General features: G+C 41.6%; 2 protein-coding genes across 4 annotated transcripts in view; one reads left to right on the top strand and one right to left on the bottom strand.

Moving 5' to 3' along the window:
* The window catches only part of TUBG1 (tubulin gamma 1), a 102,333-nt gene extending 92,110 nt beyond the window's left edge, over positions 1 to 10,223 (bottom strand). Inside the window, exon 1 of the mRNA XM_069237715.1 lies at positions 10,074 to 10,223. Coding sequence (XP_069093816.1) covers positions 10,074 to 10,122 — 49 coding nt within the window. The 5' untranslated portion in view covers positions 10,123 to 10,223. The remainder of the gene's footprint in view (positions 1 to 10,073) is intronic.
* Positions 10,224 to 10,262: 39 nt separating this feature from the next.
* Positions 10,263 to 25,094, top strand: part of RETREG3 (reticulophagy regulator family member 3) — a 227,730-nt gene continuing 212,898 nt past the window's right edge. The window contains exons 1-2 of one of the 3 annotated variants that reach the window (XM_069237719.1): positions 10,263 to 10,318; positions 10,850 to 11,096. In XM_069237719.1, the coding sequence (XP_069093820.1) occupies positions 10,906 to 11,096 (191 nt within the window). In that variant the 5' untranslated portion in view covers positions 10,263 to 10,318; positions 10,850 to 10,905. Of the gene's footprint in view, positions 10,319 to 10,600; positions 11,097 to 25,094 lie in introns of those variants that run through there. The other 2 variants (XM_069237717.1, XM_069237716.1) reach the window with 2 other exon arrangements.

The raw sequence follows: 25,094 nt of genomic DNA, 5'->3' as shown, positions 1-25,094 counted from the left end.
TTCACTGGTCATGTGCCACCCTCTATTCAAAATCACTTATGCCACAGTTAAAGTAACTAGAATCAGCTTAAGAACTGATCAGTGCAGCGTCAGTCAGCTAAGGCTGTTCCACACTGTGCACCTCCGTACTGGGAGTGGTATAAACATTGGATGGAGCTATTCTCCACCATAGGTCTTACCAGTGATACCTCCATGCAGATCACAACTCTTAAGAAAAATAGAGGGGAAAGTAATTGGCACATACAAATTACAATGGCATCACGGGAAATAATGTCACAACAAGTAATGTCATTCTGTGGTAATATTCCTCAGGTAAAATAAGTGGGGCTTATATTACATAAACAACAAATTAACGTAACTTGTAAAGAGAACGTTTTGGTTTATTTTACTTTTTGCATACCACATGTATGATTTCCACATATAAATGAGTAACTGAGCTAGGAAACAGATTAGAAGGGCACTATTTTCATGCAGGTACTGGGATTATATTTTAAAGAGGACTGAGAGAGTACACAAAATGTGCTGGGTGTATCTTCAGACAGTCTAAATTGCTGTCAAATGCATGTTTGTTTTGTGTTTGTGTACACTATCCAATTTCCAAGCACAAAAGCGATGCATATTTGCCCTTCATTAGGCTACAGAAAGGTTAATGATGTGAAGTTCTGTGATACTGCTCAGTTAACATATTCAATGATAAACACAGACTAGGACTCTCACAAATAAAGGAGTTGCGACCATTGGGGCGTGGTGTAAAAGTATTCTGGGGCCAGGTTACTTACAAACAGTGTTTGCAAATGCAAGCAGCTGCAGTGCTGGGGAATCATGTGATATCGTTCAGCCTCCTTCAGCCTTGGGTAAGAGGAACAGATTTTGTGCTTAAAAAGGTTTGGGGAGGGGAAGGGGGGTTCTTACACGCATGACTTATGCCGTTCGTCCAAGACACTTATTGTATTTTTGAATAAAGTATGTGTTTTCACCACCCACCCTTTGTCACCAGAATATTGAGCATTATTTTTCAGTGGGGCAGGGCTATCAGGGCCCTGGGCTTGGCACATCATTTTAGCCCCTCATTTTCCATAAATGCCACTAGAGTATTTTTGTAAACCACTGCAGAGTACCTGTTTAAGATGTTTTCAGCTGCACCCCCTACATAACTGCCTTTCTGGTCTATGTATAAAAATAGCCAGGCACTGGCTACATGATTTGGTGGACTTGTAGGTTCTGGTTAGGATGGTTTTGATACTGTACAGCAGGTGCTTTTTGGAGACAGTCAAGTCATGCTGTTTTGTGCGCGACTGTGGTACTAGGTACATGAGGAGTATTTGCTGGGTTGTAGGTTGAAAGCTCGCAGTACTGCTGGGGACTATTTTAAAATGCCTCAAGCAAGGTTTATGGACTGAGATTCTGCTCACATTTAACTATCTAGGGACTGTTCGGTAACACTTTATGTGGCATCAACATGCAGTTACGTAGCTGACTTTTTAGGGTGGAGTGCACAAGTGCTCCGTCCCTGTTGTAATCTCTCTTTGGGCTTTTAACCACGTCACGCCTGTCACTTTTATTGGTTTGTGGGCTTGCCTTTTAAAATCCACTTGATTTCATTAGTGAAAGACATGCATACGTTGTGCCTTTTCTGGTGGTTAGCCCTCCTCGAGCGCACGGGCCAAGTACTGAAAACATACAAGGCTCCATGTTTTCAGCCTGGTTTCTGCACTACTTTATCTTTTTATTTACCATGCAGCGCGATCGTGCTGGATTTTGCATAGCGCTCGTTATTTTTCTTTCAATTTATGCGGCAAGAAAAGTCCTGTTACAACGCTAATAGCTCTAACTCGAGCAAATGAGACCCGTTGCATTGCAAATGCTTGTTTAAGTTCTGGTCTAACACTAAGTGAGGCAGCTATAACTTTATGGACAACAGGGACAGCTGTCATTTTGAGTTTAATCACATTTCAAACCCAGAGATGGTTCCTATTTAAAAAAAAAAAAAAGTCTTAGAAAGAGTCCCTATAACCCTTTCCACACTCAGGTCATCATCACTCTCAACCCATGACATGGGTATATCAGACACTAAAACTGGGTTATGTAAGACCGGAACAAGCATTAACCCAAGCCTGGCCAGATCTTGCCATCCAACAATATTTATACACTTGATGACCACATAAATCTTGGTAATGATAGGTCTTTCTAAGCAAGTCACTGGGTTTACAAAATAAACCAACATATCAATATCTTGTTCTCCAAATGTCTTGGGATGGATTTTTGTTTTGCGCAGAAGAGTTTTGTTCCATCCGTTAAAATAAAAAGAATCTGAAATAATGGTAACAAGCGCTCCTGAGTCAGACCTCCTACTAGTTCTTATCACCTATTACTACGTCACACCAAGGGATTTTAGCTTTTCCAACGTTGCCAACACCAGGCTCAATCGCGAGCACCACTATGGATATGTCACTGACAAATTAATTATGATCCAGTTCAAAATTGTTGACATTGACTGGCATCCTCCAGGTCCTGCAAATGTCTTCCACACTTTGTTACACCATTTGTTAACGGCAGGACACACCAAATTATTACTAATATGTGCCTTAGATCCACATCAAAAACAAACTTGTATATAAAACTCTTCTGACCAAATTTAGTTCCTTTTGTCAGAATCTACTTCTGAAACAAATTTTTTAGTGGAAACCATTTGTTCACCAGTTTTTGAAGCTATTCTCCTGCTAGATATAATAGATTGTACAATGATTTTGACCATGTCAGGGACTAAAAATAAAGTTGTTCCACTACAGCTAAGTATATGTTCCTGTATTTTTTTTTTTTTTACTAACAGCTGTAAACAAACTGATCCCTGATAAAACCATAGAGAGAGATGCCAAAATTGCAGGTTGATGCTAATAATCTTAGTACAGAAATATACTCCTCTACACTTTCCTCAGCACTTTGATTAAATCTGAAAAGACTATCTCTAAAGCAAAAGACTGGGCTCATCTGAGAATCTGTTAGAAAGTCTTGCAACAGCCTCTGACTATTCATTCCAGGTATCGCAACATCCCAGTGGGGCATCCACCACCTGTAAACTGTCAAAGATCTTTTGGTCTAACTCTCCCAAATGACTAAAAAGAACAACCTATTTCCTTTTGGGCTCAAAATGAGTGACAAAATACAGCAAAATAGTTTTCAAAAGGTGTGAAATCACAGTTTCCATGATGTTGGAAGTCCTGGATTTTGTATAATGAGGTACAATCAGTACTAGCTGTGAATTTGATGCCATGAGGTGCGCCCACAAAGATATTAATGAAAGAAATCCAGAAAAACAAAGAAATTTTATTTTAAAATGTAAATAAATAAATGAAAGTTACTTCAGTGCACTTCAAATAATTATTGCTGTGTCTTCTTGCAAAAAGATAAGATAAATAGTATCTCCAAGAGTAACAATAATGTGAGATAACAGCTAATCTCTGAGAGGCATTCAGATGTGCGACCACATTGCTAGTGATAAGCCTTCAACACCTCCGGATCCTGTGACATCACCCTGAACGTTGCACAATGACATCACATATCAACAGTATCTCAGTGTATATTGCGTTTCAATGAAATCACTCACGGAGAGTTCCTCATGTGGACAATCAGACAGCGCACAACAGGGCCCAGGAGCTAGCACTGTGCCTGAGCGCAAACACAATCCATATCGAGGCAACACCCTCCAAATAACGGCACAGAGTTTCAGCCAGTTCCAGAAACAACTACATTAACCGCCACAAATCCTTTTGGTATGATTGCCTGAATTCAAGTACTAAATGACCACCCCAGCACAGGTGAGCTTTCATAAATGCAGCAGGGCGGACGTCTGTGGGCTCCAGGGTGTCGAACATGCTCCTCGTAACCAAAATGTGGTAAGGACGAGGCAAGACACTGAAGAGAAACTCAGCAAGCTTTATTGCAGCTATGTATAAGGAAGCCAACGACGTCACTTCCTGATGTTTCAGAACAACTGACCCTCACAGTAATTTAGATCACTAGCAGGGCAGGAAACATAACGTGGAATCAACAATGGAAATAAACATACAGCAAGACAAATCAGCAAATGTGACAAGTGCCATAAGCAGTGGTTCCCAACCTTTTGGTTTCTGTGGACCCCCACTTTAACATTAATGGGAATCCGGGGACCCCCGCCTGAGTCATTACTGGAAGCTGGGGACCTAATTTGTCAATATTTGTTAATTTTCTAGGCTCTCGCGGACCCCCTGAGAAGGCTTCGCGGACCCCCAGAGGTCCCCGGACCACAGGTTGGGAACCACTGGCCATAAGAACATAGTACCACACCTCCCTAACCTAAACTGCGCCCCTCACAAACGACCATAAGGGTTGCCACCCTTCGCTTACTTAGCATACGAATTTAGGTGGTAGCCTGCGGATTACAAAATGAACATGTGGAGAGGTTAAAGCCATCTTCTTCGGGAGGAACAGAACTACTGACCAATAAGAAGATAGCTAAAGGAAGTTCTGAAAGACACGGACTACATGTGGCTAGAGTTAATAAATGCCATGTGCAAGTATGTTTATAAATTATGATATGTAATAGCAATATTAGAACTATTAAGAGTGATCAAAAATTCACTCATATATTTGTTTCTCATGATGACATTTGAATACAGTGCTTGCCTCTGATAGAGGTTCCAGCGCATGTAATGGGATTTATTAAGATACGAACAATTGACCAGGGGTCGTATGACGTCACTCAAAAGATGAGATGTAAACATGACGTTAATTAGTAGTTTAAAACAAAAAACTCCTACCCCGTTTTGGTCACATAACGTTCCTGAGTATACTCCACTTCCTTTACATCTTATAAACCTCCTTATCGAACGTCAACTTGAACCACAAATCCTCAGGTAACAATGGCCTGTTCCATAAGGTGAGCATAGTGAGAAGGTTATTAATTCTTACATTACCCACAGGCAGGCCCGGTTCTAGCAGGGGGCAGGGTGGGCCAGGCCCACCCAAACATGACCTTTGTACCACCCAGTCACGGCAGAAGAGGCCACGGAGAAGGCACCTGTTAAGTGCTTCCTCTATCAACATCATAACGCTGTAATGTTGTTTTCAGTCTTTAAAACTGCAATTGAGCTCTCTGATTTGGGGGTAGAGGTAGGTGAGCCAACAAATTTAACATGGAGAGCTACGACAGAGCCAAGTTAAGGGTCTGGCTTGGCTCTTAAAGCACATGCATTAGCTGAGTCCTGAAAATGTTTACTATGTAAAACATACAACAAACTTCAGGTAAAACAAGGTAAATTCTCTTCAAAATTCAAAAAATTGTATTTCTTTAACACATGAAGGCTTTGAAATTAATATGTCACAACATAGTTCAGCACTGAAAAGTACTTATTCAAAGTGATACTTTTTAAACATGTGCTTAAAGTAATTCCTGCCCCGTTCTCAAACTGGTAACAATGCCATTAGTGAACCAACAGGCAAGACAGTTGTCACATGATCCATGTATGTGACCCAGATTATTGCAGAGCAACATTAGTCTATGAAATCAAACACAGTAGGTTTTTATATAGTTGGTTTTCTGATTCATGTATTTGAATGTGCTTTCAGCCGCAAATATGAAGAAAAATAAGTGTTGCTGAACTAAAATATTTGCCCAAGATCACACAATTTCAACAGGGAAGCTGCAGTTTTCCCCAAGTTTTATGTTTTCACGTTGTACAAAACAGTCACTAAATGGCTATCTATTTGTCTTTCTTTTTATCTCTTTGACCTGTTTTCTGCAGTATTTATATGGTGCAACTCTACTTGGAGGTACTGAAGCCCTTTATATGAACACCAGTTACATTACACAGGGTCACATCAATGTATTTTAGGCACTGGTGGTTTGCTCAGGATCACAGGATGTTGAGCCAGTGTTGAGGCTTGAACCTAGCTTGCTCAAAGTTGGAAGCTCTCGCCGTAACACCACATCCAGGTAGATTGAGGGTGGCAGGTAGAAGGTACATAAAAGCCTGGCTCATTATGGACTTGAAGGTCCAACAGGACCTCAAGCTGAGCCAGAGCCATGCTTCAGGTTCAAGCCTGGATCTAGGTTTCAGTAGGTACCCATCTCTAGTTGGGAGAGTGGAGACAGAGGCTTACCTGCCAATGATGCACCAGGTACAGTGACACCAGGGCCCAGACCTTTGAACGGCCTTCTGCACCTTAATTATGGCCTGTGTGGGGGTTCGGAGAGTGTTTATCTATTTTAGTTTGTGTAAGATGCATGCAGTAATATACTGTAGGATGGAGCATGCATTATACTATTCACATAGTAGCAGCACCTGCCTCCTTAGATGAGCAGCCTCCAGGGCGAGGAAATTGTAAGTGTCCCCTAAAAACTAATGTAGAATTTCAATACCTAAAAGAGTAAGAGCCTGGCTCACAAAGGTAAACTTACACTTTTGTGTAAGTTTACTATTATTTTGTATTCAAGAACTACAAGTGTACTTTTACTGACAGTAATTTTATGACTTCAAAGATGCTGCAGTCAGGGTGAAGGATTCTGCACATAAAAAGATAGGACAGGTCCAACTTTTTATGTGTGGAGCAGGGCTCAAAAAATCCACTCGACCAGTCTTATTTGATCAGGTTGAGCTATTTTTAATACTTATGACACTTCTGGCAAGTTGACACTGAACAGGTGTTCTGTTCAGTTGAAAAGTGGAGGGGCAATAAAAGATGCCTTTAAATCTTATTCTTATGTCACATTTGCTCTGTGTTCACAGACAGAGGTAAAAAGTCAGTTTTTCTTACAATCAGTTTTCCTTCTGACTGCAGGGGATGGGATCCCCCATCCTCTTGTGTCCCTCTGGTGTGGGTGCCTCTGGGGCTTGACGAGGGCACCTGTGGACCCATTCCATGGTGTTCAACCATGGAAATGGGTCCACTGGTCCCCTAACGCCTTGTCGGACCCAGGTGTTAAATAATGGTGCAAAAGAAGCTTTGCACCATTATTTAGCTCCTCCTCCCACCCGTGCGTCATTTTAGCACAGGGGGGGATAAATATGGGGCTAGCACCATTTTTTAGATGGGACTGTCCATCTTGCATCTCATTGACGCAAAGTAGGTTCGTGCATCTAAAAAAAATGGTGCAAACTCTAATATTTTGATGTTAGACGAGTCTAAGGTCAAAATATAAATATGTAGTTCGTTTTGCGCCGAATTGGCGCAAATGGTGTATACATATGCCCCTGAGTGTTTAAACAAACTGAGAAACACTCCTGCCCTGATGGCAATGTTGTTAGTAAACTAAAAGAAGTCCTAGGTTATGTGGGCTAGATCTCATGGGCATGTGGGCTAGATTCTTATGATGCATGCAGCAAATTTTAGTCTACTAAATAAAAAAAAGAGTTTTTTTTTTGGTACTGCAGAAATGCTGAGCTCACATATTTGAAGGTGCAATCATATGTGAGAACTAAGAAAAAGGCGACTTAACTATTTGCCTAGGATCACACAATTTGAGACCCATTTACGGGTCAAGTACATTACAGTTGGGTCAAGTCGATTATTTAAGTTACTCGACCTGCAGGTCTAATAACATTTTTATGATTTCGAGAGCCCTGCGGAGTCTCTGCCATAAGTGCGGAATCTCTACAGTCATAAAATTACTACTTGTACAATTAAACTTGTAGTTTAGGAATATCAAAAAATAGCAAACTTACGTTACGTGTAAATTTATGGTAGAATTACAAATATGAGCATCTCATGATCTAATATCTTTTTACAGTACACTGTACATTGCCAGGTTACAGTCACCACCACAGGAATTGTGCAGTTTTATGGCTGTGGTGATTTCCGCAAAATTATGGATTTGCCAAATTTGTCACATAATCCATCATCTGCCGCATAATCTGCAGGTTTAAAAAAAAATTCTATTTTAAATGGACCAAACGGTAAGACAAAATGCTGCTATGCATGTTGCAGATCAGTTGAAGATATTTTCCAAAGGTTGGCTGTTCACATTTCAGTTGCTTATTGATATACTTGGTTGTTACACTCTGTGGTAACAAGGTTCAACACAGGCGCAAACACTGTTAATGCATAAAAAAACAAGTGACAAAATAATGAAGTAATCACAAAATGCTGCTGTAGTACTCCACACAATTTTTCTTTTCTTGCTGCATAATTCAGTCAATGCTGCTGCATTTTTTGGTCCTCACCTACTGCATAATTTCAGTGTCCAAGGTGATACTCGTGGTCTCACCACATCTACTCGCAATGGGACTGATCATAATTCAGTTCAATAAAGGGCTACCTGGGGTTATGCAATGTGGGATGATATACATATGGTGGAATTAATGCTAATTATCTAGACTCACCTCAGAACTAAATAGGCCAACTCAAGAATCTTCGAATCAGCCCCGACTGCAAACTCAACATTGCAGCCCAAGTCGATGCCCACATTGCTTTATGCTTCTGCATACTGCAGATGCTGAGATTTTCAAATGGCTCCCAGTAAAAATGTGGAAAATCATCACTCACAATAGCAACTTAGACTACAAGAACACCCTCTATGCCGGATAAAGCAGCATCACATTAGGAGGCTGCAGAACATCCAGAATCACTTGCAACCTCTAACGACACTTACACATCTCACCTCAAGGACCTACACTAGCCATCCATACCCAAATGAATACATTTCAAACTCCTTACCAAAACTTTTTAAGGCACTTTGGCCCAGTATACCTCGGCAATACCATCTGCTTTCACAAACCTTCCAGACACCTCAACTTGGCAAGACTCCTATCTGTACACATCCCACACATATGAAACACCAGATCCAGTGGTTGAGCCTTCTCCTGCATCACCCCTAAAGCGTGAAATGAGGTGCTGTTACACAACAGGGCCTCCTCCTCACTTCTTAAATTTCACAAGAAGCTGAAGACCTGGCTTTTCGAGTAACCACATTAGACCAAAGGCTTGGCTATCTCACACCTGCTCAGTGCCAGGATACCCTGGGTAAGAGTGAACTTTACAAACCAACATAACATGACATGACCCAAGAGAAGCAAATGCACTTTATGGAGCATTCAGTCCAGACTGAAACAAAACCCAACCACGCTGGAGTAATCGGTTAGTCTGGATGATAGCTTTTGTTTCCCACGCTATGTGCCTGTTTGCTTCTGTGCCCTTACCCATAATATGGGTGGGCTAAGAGGCAAAATTATTCCCTCGTTTGTGTGGGGTCACGCTCCATGTAAATGAGGGAACAATCTCTGAATATAGCACTTTCTATACATTTGTGCAAGCGCTACCAGTATTACAGAAGGGGCTGCGCAAGCATCTGCTGCCCCTTCTGTAACTGGGGCACACTGTGTGATACAGCCCCAGAAGGTTACCTGTTTGCGTGCAGTTACCAAAAAACTGCTCTCAGTTGTCAACAACACAGTGTTTTTCCCCCAAAAGTGTTGCTGTTTTTTAAACTTTTTTTAATCAATGAAAGTACACCACAAAAAGAATTACTGATGTGAAAATAAACAGCTACAAAGTTCACAGTATGCAAAGACATAGGTGTTGGAAAAATTGCAAGGAGTAAGCAGCCAGGCTTCCTAATAGCAAACGTCAAGGCTTAGGTGCGGAAAGGGGCATCTGCTTAAGCTTGAACTATTACAAGCTGCATGGAATCCAGCTGCTTGTGTTGAAGCCTAGACTGCTGGGAATTATGAAGGTTGGGGTTGCTGAATGTGGACATCAGCTCTTACTCTCAAATAATACTCTAGATGCACTGTATGTCCGTTAGGAAAAATATATATTTTAAATCTTGGGCTTGTAGACTGCCTCCTGAAATTGACAAAAATTGGGCACACACTGGCCCACCCGAACGTACCCGTTGCCCATCCAGGCGCAAATTCCTAGAACAAAGTCTGCCTACAGGTCTAATGAGTGGTAAAGCAATTGAATTAGCCTCTTCCATGTGAAGACGTTTTGCGCCCCACAACATCCCCTCAGCGGTAAACAGCCATACATCCGCGCACACGCAGCGTTCCTCCTCCGCTGAAGCAGGTCTCACCCTATGCTACCCCTCCATCTCTTACTTTGGTTCCCGCACTGGCCCAGCTGCAGGGTGATGATTTCCCGGGGCATGGCTGTTGCTAGCAGAAGCCTTCGCTCCCGCTTCACAACCAGACAGGGCGCGCACTACCAAACAGCTGAAAAAGACAGACAAACGCCCCGCCTACAGCCGGCGCGCAGGCTCACACAAGCTGTACGGCCGACGGACGACGCCATTAAAGAAATACACAAGCATACCGCCGTTTACTTTCAGCTACTCTTTAGTGCTGTGGGTGTTTCATAATTTCCCATATTTTATGCATCGGGATATCATGTTCTTTACGCCTAGCGCGGTAGCAGCCTTACAGCATAAACTTTTGAATTATTTCTGTCATTGCCATTGAAATATTCTGACACCATTCTCGTCTGTCTTTTCTTTCTACGGTAGTGCTGCAAGTCTGTCTTCTGCTTCTGTAGTTCTTCCATACTGTGGCCACGGTAGTCCGTTTTTCCTTTCCTCCGCTCTTGTTTTCAATCTGCAACGGCCTCATAGACAACTGCGCATGCGTTACAGTGACAGTAGCAGCAGGTGTGGTGCAGGGGGTGGGGGCGTGTGTGTCAGAGCTCTAGCGGAATACAATGTGAGGGACAGGCGCTGAGGCAGCACCTGGATACCCGGTGAGCGAGGTTATTGTGCTGTGGGTGCGCTACGTTTCTCTTCGCGGGTGATCGTAGTTTGAATTCATCTGTTTTTTTTTATCGTCTCATTCTCCATCGACTGATTTGCTCTATCATGCGCGATGGCGTCACTGTGCCATAGGTGACGTCGATGCCTTCTGTCGGTGACGTCATTACTTGAGGCTGAGGAGCCGTAAGATGGCGACAGCGGAGCAGGGTGAGCCTGTCCCTGGCCTTGAGCGAAAACACCGGGTGTGGATCTTGCAGGAGCAGCTACGTGCAGCATTGGAGCCCTACGAACCGGCGCTCAGTTACCTTCAGGCCCTGTTGCTGTGGGAGAAACGTGGACATAGCGCGTTGCTGTGTGTGGGAGCCAACGTGGTATTCTGGTGAGTAGTGGTATCCTCTGCAGGTAAGACAGCCTGTAAGAGAGACCCACAGAAAGCATATGTCAGCATATAACACTCTGCAGTCTTGTCTTCAGACAGAAAAGAGACAAATTTACAGGAGAGCGGTTTCTGACGCTATAAACACATTGAAAGGGAATATGTAATGCGCGGGAGGCGAGCGAATAGTTCGGGACCCGTTTACGATGAGGGGCTTGAGTATAGGAGTAAGTTATTCTTCCAGGAGAGCGTATACTGTACTGGGAGGACTGGGCCCTTAGAAAGACATGTACACAATTGGAGATCAGGCCCGGTTCCAGGAATTTATATCTGCGTGCCACTGCACCTGCTGCATCATTGGCAGGTAAACCCCTATCTTCACTTTCCCAACACACACTCCTCACTGCAGCTTGCCTCAGACACGAGTTAAGGTCGCCGCTGGGCTCTTTTCTTGTTACGGGCTATGCCCAGAATTTTGTCTCGGACTGTAGAAAAATAGGAAATCTCTTTCTCGCTATCAGTTCACAAGTAAAACAGCTATTATTAAAACAATGCACTATAGAATGTATTCTCATTGACCCCTGCCTGATAATTAATTAAAGTAAACAAAAAAACTTAAAATCACATTTGCCGATATGGAGGAAGCACCTAACAGATGCTTTCTCTGTGGCCTCTTTTGCTATTACTGGGAGGGCCAAAGGTCATGTTTGAGTAGGCCTAGCCCACCAGCTAGATCCGGGCCTGTTGTGGATATGGAATGACTTAACTTATTGGAAATATGTGTTGGAAGGGGGTGACTAGGGATTGTCACATGACTAGAGTGAGGCGAGAGTGCATCATGACCCCTAAAGCTTTCCAAAAATTTGTTTTGATTTTTAAAAAAATATTATTAACCTACAATCTAGCTTGTAGAGTGGCGTTGGCTAAACTATAGTGTCTGAGGGGGTTGACGCATGGGCAGGCTTGTGAAGCGTGTGGGGCTCACAACCTCCTTTGAAATTGTAAGTGTGAGATGTGACATTAACCACGAACAGTAAAAGCAAGTGAGGACGTGACATTACGGATGGGGCAGTAGGTCTGGTATATGGAAAGGGTACAAGAGTTCGCACGGGCATGACCTACTTATGAAGCTATGATTTTTTATTTTTAAAGAAGACGCTGTGTGAGGGTCGTTGTAATCTCTGCAGAAGTTACTAACGTGTTAGAGGGACTTGACGAAATGGCGAGAATACATGATCGAGGGATGGTATTTTATCGTGACGATTTGCCAGGCGTGTGTTTTGAGTGGACGGAGAAGTGAATGTTGTGGGAGGCCAGGAGTGTCAGAATTGCTGTGCTTGGTGGCATTTGCTGTTTTCACTTAAAAATAACTTGTTGACGGTTTTTAAAGGAATGATTTTATTTAATTAAATGGACTACCTTGTACACACATGAGTTTTGTCGTGGTGGAACTTTTCATGTAACTAGTCTCTTAACAGATTCTCACCAGTGTTGCACCCTTCCCAATTATATTTTGACTAATGCCTTACACACACAAGATTTTTATAAAATCATCTGGCTTCTACATTTAGAAGTGTTATTAGTTATGATCTACCATGTCAGTGTATTCATTTTGTCCCTTGGGGGGTAGATAAGACTAAAAGTCTTGGGCAATCTAAGTTGCAAAAATGATCTGATTTTTAAACATCCTGTGAGTGCAGGAAATCAAAAAAGGAAAAAAAAACCTCAAATTCTTCCATAATAATACGATTTACATGGCTGTGTCCTTACATTGAAAAGTGGGCTTTATGTACTGCCACATGTTATTGCTTTCGAGTAACTGTTGCTACAGATGACACTCAGTGGTACTCAGTTCGTTATCACAAGTTGTTTTCATGTTGTACATTAGAAGTTTCTAAGAGCTGTAAGTAACAGCCGTTATTGCTAATCAATTCAATAATATTCCATTCACTAGCCTCAGAAGGATTGAAGGCTAAGTCTGCCAGGATTCATGCTTGTGGCTTTCAGATTGTTGATTGACTGACCGATCATCATTACATTTGGTCAAATGCAGCAGTGCTGAAAACAAAAGATTTATTATGTGTAAACACACTTAATATACACATTATTAAAAAAGGCATACGGTTTTAAGTAGGTGAAGTAATAGTAAAACTGTGAACTGAATCAAGATAAATTGAGTTATTTATCCTCAACCATTTCAAAATATTTTCCATCATATATCTTGACAAGCATTGGCAAAGTTAAGTCTCGAAAGCAACATTTAATTTCAGAAATTACACATACTGATGAAACAATGTCGCTTTGCAACATTTAGAACCAGATAATAGTCATCTTTTGAGAACAGCACCTATGAGCACAAACAAAAGAAACACGAGTACAAAGTGAGAAAAGACGGCTTGGCAAAATAAAAGAAAGTTAGCTATAAAAAATAAAACTTTGCAATTTAGTTTGTCCTGCTGGGCACCTTTGTGCTAGTCACAAACCTTCTGTTTGCAGAGCACTAGAAGTTAAAAATAAGAAAATAGTACCTCATTCGTTTCGGGAACAGTGTATTGGCACTGATTAAGTTGAATCAATCAGTGCTTGGTCCCTGCTCCACACAGAGGAATGGAAATTATACTTAGACTGCAGTGACAAATTACTAGTCTGTCAGAAAGAGTGCCAGTGTTAGAAATTGGGTTTCTGATTGGCTAGGCTATGCAACTAAGCCAGGCAGAACCTACCACCTAGTCAGGGCAAATAAGTTACACACCAAAGATAACCTGTGCTCACCCCCTTGTAGCTTGGCCCAGAGCAGTCAAACTTATCCACAGTGACAATGTGTAAAGCGTTTGCACAACACACTCACACCAGTGGCACAATAAGTACTCCACAAAAGAGACTCTTCACAGTATTACATAAAAATATAAGCTTTTTATATTGTAAATATATATGAGGTCATACATGACATAAATCATAAATATTGTGCATATCGTACAAGTACTGGAATAGTATTCGCTAACCTTATTTGGGCATGAATCAGAACAACATACGTTAGGGAATTAGTGCATGAAATGCAGCAAAAGATTGAGGAATAGACATATATCACTAGCAGTACAGAAATCAGCATAAGAACATAGGGGCTGGGGTACCTGCCCTCCTATTACCTATCATGCACTAGTTTGGTAAGGTACCGGAGTACCTGTGCTCCTCCTAGTTTTATTGAGGTCATTTTCATGTGTTGTGGAAGACTGGAGGGTGGGGGGGGACTCCATTGAGGTTCCCCCCCATAGCTACACCAAGCCAGAGAGACCAGCCTCCCACCCTCCCGCAGGTATGAGCCAATACGGGTGCGGGCCCTCACTGTAGTGATTAACTGGGAGGCCTCGCTGTCCCCGCCTGCAGCGTTGTTAAACAGCAGCTGCCTGCAAGCGTGCAGGACAGCTGCACACCCTCTGGAATCCCAGATGTGTGCTAGGGAGATCTCCCACAGTCGGTCAGTAACACATGGCCATCCACTAGGTATTTTGGAACAGCTTTACTGGTGGGGGGCGATCTCCTCTCGTCGGGTGCTGCCGCACAGATGAATTGCAGGAAGGTGGTGCTACCGTAGTGAAGGGGGATTTAAGAGGTAGCCAGGGAATGCGTTTCTGGAGAGGGACTCCACTTGGCGTTCCCTTGCGGCACCAGGAGAAAAGAAGTGCACCGCCCTGTGGTAGGGTGACATGGGACCAGAGGCAGTGCCCACCACACACTTCTAGCAGAACCAGATTAGGCGCTTCCCACCAACTGCAGAGAAGGTAATGCGCTCACCATGCACTAGTGATGAACATAAGGTAAAATGAAAACATTCCCCACATGTTGGAGAAAAGTAAGGAGTTTTCCATGTGCAATAAGTTACAAAGTGGGAAATGAAGCGCAGGGAGCAGGAAACAGCACTCCCCATGTGCTGGTCTCCTGGGGGGTGGGGGGAATACCTGTTATAAATACAGACAAAACTGATATACAGCAGCTCTTTTCGATTTATCATAATCAATATTTATATTGTAACACAAAGCAAAAAGGCAAACATTGTGCGGGATCGATGAGCAGAGGGACATTTTGAAATTATAGACCAAAAGCAGTGTTTTGTTGTACTTTTTCGTTATATATGTCAAGTGAAATTAATAAATCTCATGTGATATTAAGAACATAAATTGTAAGCAAGGGAGCTAAAGTGTGTGAACATTTTTTTAGAGTGCCCGAGAAAATTTGACAAAAATGATTTTCATTCTTGCTTTTGCATTCAGACAGTCCTGACTTTTTAGTCAAATGCATTATGCATGCTGCATTTTTTGAGCTCATAATTACTGTGTTAAACTTGAAAGTTTACTGGCTGAAATGTAATGCATGTTTTATTAAAATATCAGAACTGGCTGAAGGGGAAATAAGCAACATGTCTACCTGGTACCCACGGACATATTCAACACTTTGAACACAGCAGTTACACTCCGTTATTCTTTTTAAAAGTGAAAACTACCTGTTTGCCAATGTGCGGTTGGCAGACATTTTCACCCTAAAAATGTCTGTTCTGACATGTGACCTATTTTTCAATGTGGCTGTTTATCTGAATTCTCTAGGGACAGGCTAAGAGCTACTCCTTGCCAGTGACTTTTGCACCCATTTTTTACTCCCTTACATTCATGTCCCCCTAAATATGGGGACCCACTATGTAATCTGACACATTAGGCACTGGCTAAGCCATCAGGTCTCGCCTTTATTGTACAAAGTCTGAGCTATTGACTGTGCCAGTGTTTGTTTGTAAAGTGTTCTCTCTCTTTTTTTTTATTTTTATTTTTTTAAAGTAAGCGAAGCACATATTTCCAAATACTGATGGAATAGTAAACCCATATGGTGTGGTATCTCAAACTTGTACATTGAAATCAATGTCTTCATTCATCATAAATATTATGGTTTATTTTTTTAATACTTTCACCTAAGAAACTCTGATTACAGTTTGAAAAGAAGAAGGAAGCGCCAGAATGTAAATGAACCACTTTCCAAAGCCTAATTTACTTTTCACAGGATTCCACCATTTGTTCCTCTGATTTATCAGATTGGACATGATTTATCAGCCTCGCAAGAGGCACTTATTAAAACTAAAGGGGAAGAAAGATTCTGTGTTGTTGACCAAGATAAGTAAAGGGTCATGATTTAGAACTTGGATGTACACGACACATAGGGGGTTATTACAACTTTGGAGGAGGTGTTAATCCGTTCCAAAAAGTGACGGATATACCACCAGCCGTATTACGAGTCCATTATATCCTATGGAACTCGTAATACGGCTGGTGGTATATCCGTCACAATTGGGACGGAGTAACACCTCCTCCAAAGTTGTAATAACCCCCATAGTCTTTGCTCCTTAGGACTTGGTGTAAATGTGAGGCACTTCACGCCTCTGTGAGTGTCTCAAGCTGGTGGCCTTTGTACGTTAAATAAGCCATTTTGTTTGTGCATCTTAATTAGCTCATAAAGCAATGTAGTGATATTTTAGAGTAGTATGATTTGGTTGAATCTCTGTATAGCTAATAAAAGCCTAGCAGATACATGTTGAATTCGCAATAGGAGTGAAAGTTAAAATGTTATCTCTACCAGTGCAGATTAAGAGATTCCAGACTGACTACCACATATGGCACTAGCCATAGTTTGGATTCGTGACTGATTGCCTTTGTGCTCAAGCAGTTGTCCCCGAGGTTGGATTTTCTTTAAAACATACAGGTTAAGTTTGCTTCCCACAAAGAAGCAAAACGATTTTGCTTTGGGTAGCTGTATCAAGATTGTATCTGATGCTACAGCTCCAGTCAGTTCAAAATAAGTTCATGCAAAAACCTACCTCTAACAAACCCCTTCTGGTCTGAGTGCAGGAGACTCTCCTCCTCCTCCCCCTGACGCCCCACCCACCACCCTGCTTAGTCTGTCAGCCAGGACCTTTGCAAATAGCTTATACTCGCAGTTCAATAACGAAATCTGTCTATAAGACTCTCACTCCCCTGATGATTTCCCCGACTTTAAAATTGGAGGTATTTGCTACCTTCCATGATTCTGGCAAGCTCCATGGAAGACCATCTGGCCCAGCAGCTTTACCTCCTTTACAAGATTTCACTACAACCCCTAATTCTTCATTGGTAACCTGCTGATCTAACTGGGCATGCTCAATGGGTGTGAGTCTAGGCAAATTATACGGTGTAATCCAGTCTCTCACCTCCGCCTCAATCACTCTTTTATCTTCCTTATAAAATTCCCCAAACAACCTCCTGAAATGCTTGCTCCATAGCAGCACTAGTTGCCCATTTCTCTCCTGTCCACCTGCACACAATCTCCTTGATATTGTTTCTAACTAAATCTGTCTTGATCTTCCAAGCTAACAGCTTTCCAGCACTTTCTCCTTATTCGAAATGCTAAATCTTGCTTGCTTCCCATTTCTTTGTTAACCTAGTTTGAAATGGTTCATCAAGTTGCTCCCTTAGCTGGATCATCTTACTCTCTAGTGATACTGTGACTTCCGTGTCCTAACACTCCATTATCTGACATTTAAACTTGGCTAGCTCCACCTCCTAAGGAGCTCACCTCGAGCCCATATTTCTGATTCCTATGACTCATCAAACTAATAATTTTCCCTCTTATGACGGCCTTAGAAGTGCCCCATATGACTGACATAGAGGCCGAACCCTTTTAGCCTTAAAAAAAAATCCACTGTCTCTGTGCGAAGTTGTAAGACCACCTCATCATCAAATTGTATGGTATGGTCCAAGGTCCATATCCTAGACCCTTCCCTTATTTGCAGTGTCATTGTCAACATTAATGCTGCATGAACTGACAAGTGAGCTGGTACGTAAGTTATATTATTAACTGCCTCCACTAGCACCTTATCAATCAGAGAATAATCCATTCGAGACGTGTGGCCCTACTTGGTATGGAAGGAGTAACCCAGCGAGAACCTGCTCTCTGTCTCCACAAATCACACAATCCTGATTGCACCATCATACTTTTAAGATAAGCCTATGACTTCGGGGTCTACTAGCAGCCGACCTATCCACTTTGTTATCATGAATCGCATTAAAGTCGCCTCCCATAATCACTTAATGTCCAAAATCTAGGTTTCATAAGAACCTGGTTAAGTGGCTCTATTTCATCACAATTGGGGACATAGTACCCTACTAACATGAAGATCGTGTCATATAATTGTATATTTACTATATCCCATCTCCCTGATTTATCTACTACAGTTATCAGAAAGGCCGCTTGTGCTTCACTAAGATAGCGACCCCTTATGTATATACACCTTCATCGGTACACACACACAGTTGGACCCATTTTTTAGATTTAAATAATGCTCCACATTCGACTTTCATCAGGTGCGTTTCCTGTAAAATTCAAATCTGAGCTGGAGAGTCTTTCAAATATTGCAGAATCTTATCCCTCCTCACTCTAGTATGCAAACTGTTAACATTCCATGATAAAATCTGAATACACCTACCTCCCTCCTGGGTAGAGTCTATCTTACCTATTCTCTGTACCCACAAAAGTCCTGTCTAAGGTGTTTGAGGATTGTATTTTTTTCTCCCCTATGCTCCCCAACCAGTGCTCTCCACCTTCACATCATGACCCCTGCTGTCCCCTTCCTCCCTCCCCACCACATAGAGAACCCTCCCCAATCCAGTCCAGTTGGGCTGGATTTTAGCACCCTGACCGGGCTAGAAGAACATATTACCTACACCCATCGGAACTCTACACCACACCACTTGTGTTTCCACATTTAACATAATCTAGGAAATGTTCTCAGATGCGTACCCCCCAATGACCTCAGTCAACCTATCAGCTGCCCTAGAGTCCTTCACATTATACATCTTATTATTATACATAACCCAAAGCATAGCCGGGAATCTGAGCTGGACTGATACCCCCAATTTCTTAAATTCATCCATACGCTTCCCCAACTCCCATTGCCGGTCTATAGTTGCTCAGGCTAAATCTGAACTCAAAGGAGAAATATGCCCCCTCAACGATTTTACCTTCAGTAGCATTTTTTCCTTCAATGCTTGAGTCTGAAAATTTACCAGAGGTCTTGTTCTATTAGGGTTTTTCCTAAACAGGTGTCTACGGATTCTCTGAATGTCCCTTACAGTGTCTTCTTCCTCCTCCTATAATGTTGTGGTTTTTTTTGTTTTGTTTTAGGAGGGACACCATATATGCCTTAAGATTATCTCCTGTGCAAGCTGTTCTAACTTTGTCTTGCATTTCCTGTTCCCTGCGTTTTATTGGCTGTATATCCGCCAGACTCTTCCACAGCACTACCTTTAAAACATCTACTATGTTCTCCAGAGCTTGGGTCCTCGTGCTCAATAAGTCCAGCTTTTTCTCAAGCACTTCACATGACCCCCTTATTTTGGCCTGGTTAACCTTAAACAGAAAAGTTCTTTTAACATCTGCAGCAAGAGCTAAGGTCATGGACTCTAAAGGGCCACTGCCCTCTGTTGCAGGAAACTCCTTGTGTAAAAAAAATAAAATAAAGATCTTCCAGCTGACGTCTGGGTTACCGGGGTGGGGCCTGCGGCCACCTCACTGCCATTCTGGGTTCCAATACCTTCTTCCTTCAACTACCTCAGGAGTCTCCTCCATACTTGTCAAGACCTCAGACCTGTTCTGTTCTTTCCCCGTCTGGTTACCTCCGAACGCCATCGTAGACCGAGGTGTTACTGTGTCTTTCCCACTTTCCACCCCTCCTCCAGTACCCTCTCTTACTACCCTAATAGGTCCTCCAGTGTCCAGCACTGTAGGCAAGACCTTTCAAAAGGATCAGAGTGAGGGCATGATCTTTGAAAGGCGGACTGATGAATCAACTCCTTTTTTTAAAATGTATTTTTCCCTTGAAGGAATCACCGCTCCTTAACTGGGCTTGCTGACGTTGTTCTAAAGATCGTAAGGAAGTTTCCAAACTTAAAGAAATACCCGGGGGAGGTACTGAAAATACTGCTTGGGGTTGAGGTTTCCTCCCTCAATTATGGAGGTTCCCCACTCCCCCAAGACTCAATTGCTGCTGAATGACTTAATTTAATTTTCCTCCAAATTGATTGCCGCAGATCCTTGCTGGCTTTTCTTCCTTGCCGGGCTTGCAGTGGATTTACTGCTCCTCCTTTGTCTGGAAGCACGTGTTTCTCATCTAACACAGTTCTCCTTGTCTGTGCTGGTGCTACCCCTGCCTTCCTAGAGGGAAATGCATGACGCGGCCCTCCGGTCCCTCCTCAGCTCCAGTAGGGCTTCCAACCAGCGCATAGGCCCTTAGCTGAAAACTCCTGTGTTTCACCGATCCAAAACAGGCGGGGGGGCCACATCCAGATCACTGTGTATATTACATATCAAAAGATAACCACAGCTGGTAGTCCGTGCTCTAGTGACTGGCCTAACTGTGGGCCGCCATGTTCTCCGCCATTACTTTTGAACTAATTGGGGCTACAGTTATGGCTACGACTTACGAGGTTCCCCTAACTGTAATAACTTTAGATGCAATGAAAGCATTTGACAAAGTAAATTGTACCTATCTGGGTACAATCCTGAAACTGTGAGATAAATTTTGTAGGTTGATTAGTAAGATCTATGATGCTCCTTCTGCCAGAGTTTTGGTAAACGGGAGTTTAACCTCCTCTTGGTATATCTAGAGGAACCAGGCAGGGATGTCCTTTATTGCTACTGCAGTTTGATCTCTATTTTGAACCTCTTGCTATGAGTATCAGGCAGGAGTTCAGATCTCTCCTTTCCAATATGGTGGGTGGGAAAAAATATTTTTCGCTGTGCTGATGATCTTATGGTGTACTCGACAGACCTTCTATGAGCCCTCCCAGCCGTATTGAAAATAGCTTCAGACTTTGGCAGAGTTTCAGGCTACCTTGTTAATGTAAGGAAGACAGAGATTATGGTCTGGAACCAGGGAGTGGATAATCTATCCATCAAAAGTGAGATGAGATACTTAGGGCTTATGATAGTGCAAGATGGTAACAGGCTCGCAGAGGACAATTTGAAGAAAGTACTTACAGAAGCCAACAAGTTGATGCCAGGTTGCGTTCATCTCCAGTTGATAATCTTTGTCAGAGTCAATTTAGTTAAAATGGTGATCTTGCTTAAGTTTTGTTTCCTTTTTAATGCAATTCCACTTGAATTTAGTAAGTTATATCTAAGTAAGATATAGCAAATGATGAATGCTTTCAAATGGGCATATAGAAGGCGAAGAATTGCGTGGAAGAAGTTGCGAAGTAGGAGAGAAAAGGGGGTGCCTAGCTAGAAATGCAGTACTGTGCACGGGCTTTCCAGTTAAGGAATGTGAGGATGCTTTTTAACTCCCATAGCTACCTCCCCCCCCCTTACCGTTCATCTCCAGTTGACAATCTTTTGGCAGAGTCAATTTAGTTAAAATGGTGATATTGCTTAGGTTTTGTTTCCTTTTTAATGCAATTTCACTCGAATTGAGTAAGTTATATATAAATAAGATGTAGCAAATGATAAATTCTTTTATATGGGCATATAGAGGGTGAAAATTGCGTGAAAGAAGTTGCAAAGGAGAGAAAAGGTGGGGGTAGCTTTGCTGGATATGCAGTACTGTGCCTGGGCTTTCCAGTTAAATAATGTAAGGATGCTTTGATAAACAGTTGTCCTACCTGAATACCAGTAAGTTAGTTTTTGTGTTGTGGATGTCTGTTTTATGTTGTGAGAAAAATTAATGACTTAAATAATTTTGCATGCCATGATAATCTGAATTTTGAGGGTCACCAGGGCTTCTGGTTAGTTCTCAAGTTCATGGATTTTGTTAACCATGAATGACTTGACACATAAATTATATTTCCTTTTCCCCTACCACACTCTAATCCTCTCGCTAGCTCACCCCCAACCCACCTCTTTGCCTGTTGAGTTTCCTTTTAATATTACACATTGGAAAAAATGCTTACCACTGGTTGAAATTTGTTATTCATGTCCATAAATGGGCTGTAAACTACTTGTCCAGTGTAGTTAATAAACATAAACTCATACCTCATTTGATATTGGAACAGCACTTCTACAGTTATATCTAGATTGTATTTTACAAGGAGTAGCATTTTTAGTTTTGCCAGTATTGCTGGTGCTGTTAGGCAGATTTTCTTAAGCCTTTTTCAAAATCATTCTAGCTCATACTTGCATAATGGTTCATGTACATTATCCAGTCAATCCCAAAATGTAAACTTTCTGTTGTAATATATTACCATTTTTAGAACAGCTATAGAAGAAAATTAGACAGGGTGTGGAATTTAATAAAATATCTACTTGCCCATGGGACAGGTTGCTTCTTAAATCTACTTGTCCTATAAAAATAATAATCTACTTGTCCCGTTGGTGCCATGTAGTACAGCGACAAATTATGGCAGCAATCTCATGTAAGAGCTCTGATAATAGCCCCTCTAATTATGCCAGGGCTACTACTATAGTTGGGCTTAATTACTTGGAGTTTCAATCCCTACTATAGCAATTTCCTTACTTTGCCACCTTTTTCGCAGATCTACATGATAGGGCTGGAGAAAGCAGTAAATAATAGTTCTAGTGCTGGAATGCCTTTGAGTCTGCAAACCTGCTAACTTGCATGTTTAAGGATTTTCAGCAGCTGTTCTCTAATCTTTTCCCATTCTAATATGTTGTAAATGTACTCCTGACAATGGCAGGATTAGAAGTTCTTCCAGGGCTGGGGAAAAAGTAGTTGGAGAAAAAATGAACTTGTAAATGTTCAATACATTTTCACATGAACAAATCTACACTTGCATATTTGCTCATGCTAAAATAAAGTTCACAAATATTTTCTAGGAGTATGATTTCCTGGTCTACTTGTGTAAATTCTTGTGAATCCATGAAAACTACTAATTCAAAGACATATGCCATGGGTGCACTTTTGTGACTCTTTTTAAGAATTGGGTCCCGAATTAGGTCTGGCGTTAACCAAGACTCTTTGTTTTGATTAAACTTCTATCCATGGGTTGGCTTTACTGTGAGTGATCGCATTCTGCTCTTCCACAAGGAGCATATTGACACACAAAGTAGTTTTGTTTAGTGCCAGGAACTACTGTCGCGGTTGGTAGCATAACAAAACTGGAGAAGGTGCCCCCTCCAGACTCATTCAGGGCAGGTGCTGTGCAAAGGGGGACCTAAGGAGCCCCTGCCCGCACCTCGGGAGCCGTGGTGCCTTTGTTACTCCACTGATGGCAATGTGTACTTTTTGAGACCAGAACACATTATTTTTTTTTTTTGGGCTTTTTGGCAGTGTTCTTTACAATGGCGAGGGCCTGGTAGCTCCCACAACAATAAAATATTACAAAAGCTATGTCTAGACAAAACACTCATTAACGAAACCAAAAGACTCCCAGTAAATGTCAGATCGGTTGGCTTTGCCAGTGCTTGTTTATTTTCATGCTTCCCGTAATCTTATGAAAATGGTTACACTGATTTACCATTAGGATAATTTTTTGCAAATACTAGCATGCACCAACACATTTAAGTAAATGATACATCAAAGAAATAGCACCTAAAATTTCAAATTAGCAAAATGTTTTTTTTTTTTTCCTACTCACATTTTGTTTTCTGAATATTATATTTTGGAAGCAAAGAATCATCACTCTTGCTTACAAGCTTCTGCAAACATTAGCATCTAATCAGACAGCATTCTGGGAGCATTCTACTTAGTCTCATATTGTTAAACTTTTCAAACAAGTGTGTACTTTTTTTCTTTTTTCTGGAAGTACTGTAAGTAGTGCAGTGTGACCTTATAACATTTATTTACAGTGCTCACCCTAACGATGAAGGCTTTTCTTTATCAAACCATAAATACAAGTTTAAACAGCATTAACACATGAACACACATTACTTCAACTGCAGACAGTTTCCTTCTCTGTAAACTGGCAACCAAACGGTTTGTGCTGCAGAGGGTCGGGCCTACTTGTCCCAAGGACAAATAAAACATGCAACCTTGTTGCCCTTGACCCCAACAGCATGTCCTAGGTGTCTGGCTATTGGAATGCCACATCTCTGATAACCTCAGTCTTGACCTGGATATAGAGCCGAATTTCTTTTGTATGTGCTCTTTCATTGTTTTTCTTAATCCATTTAGTAATGTTTCTGTATACTTGTTTATTAAAATGTATAGATATCTGGACAAGCGAGAGTGCTAAGAGTCTACATAGGTTTTTCACTGTCTGGCCATCTTATAGAAATTGTTTTCTGGAAGCTGGCTCTCAATATAGATATGCTTCTCTTTTTAGTCAGTCTTTGACTATGCAACAGATTTATTGTATCTTTCGAGGTTTTGTTAGGGTGAGGTGGCATTAATCAAAGTACATCTTTAAGTAGACATCTAGTTGATGAAAGTGTCTGCTGTGTGGTGATGTCAAATCGTGTTAGTGCATGACTAGGCTATGGACAACGGTTAGTTGTGCTTAGCTAACCATAATAGGAGTTCTAATGACTTTCTGCTATTAACATGGCATGAAAGTGTTTTACTCGGGTGACTTTTTTTGTAAAGATATGGATTTCTAGCATTCTGTTATTTTTTATGTTAGCAGCTTATACTGCCCTTCTGCACTGTGAGGTTTTAGTGGTCTTCACAATAATCTGTGGCCATCATACAGTGAAAATACAGTAAAGGTAGGAAATGCATTAGTACTATAATTGAATGGAGTAGGCTATGGGGTTCGGTTGGCTATGTGGTAATTTGAATAAGTATGGAAGATGTGGGTTTTTTTGTGATTTGATTTTCCTGAAAGACAGAAATGTTAGCTCTGTTAACCAGAAAGCTGCTGCTCCTAAGAAAGCTTGTATACGTGCTTTAGAGGTTTTCAATTTGGATGTTTCAAGCAATGGAATTTTAACTCCTGAGACCTTTTGGCCCCAGAGATGTTGATCAGAATAACATTTGGAAGGTGCAAATGCAGAGAATTGCAATTGGTAATAACACTTGTTCTACTCTTCTAGGTT

The sequence above is a fragment of the Pleurodeles waltl genome, chromosome 6, assembly GCF_031143425.1.
Source record: "Pleurodeles waltl isolate 20211129_DDA chromosome 6, aPleWal1.hap1.20221129, whole genome shotgun sequence".
Classification (NCBI taxonomy): domain Eukaryota; kingdom Metazoa; phylum Chordata; class Amphibia; order Caudata; family Salamandridae; genus Pleurodeles; species Pleurodeles waltl.
The sequence above is the reverse complement of the archived record's forward strand: the minus strand, read 5'-3'. Positions and strand labels throughout refer to the sequence as shown.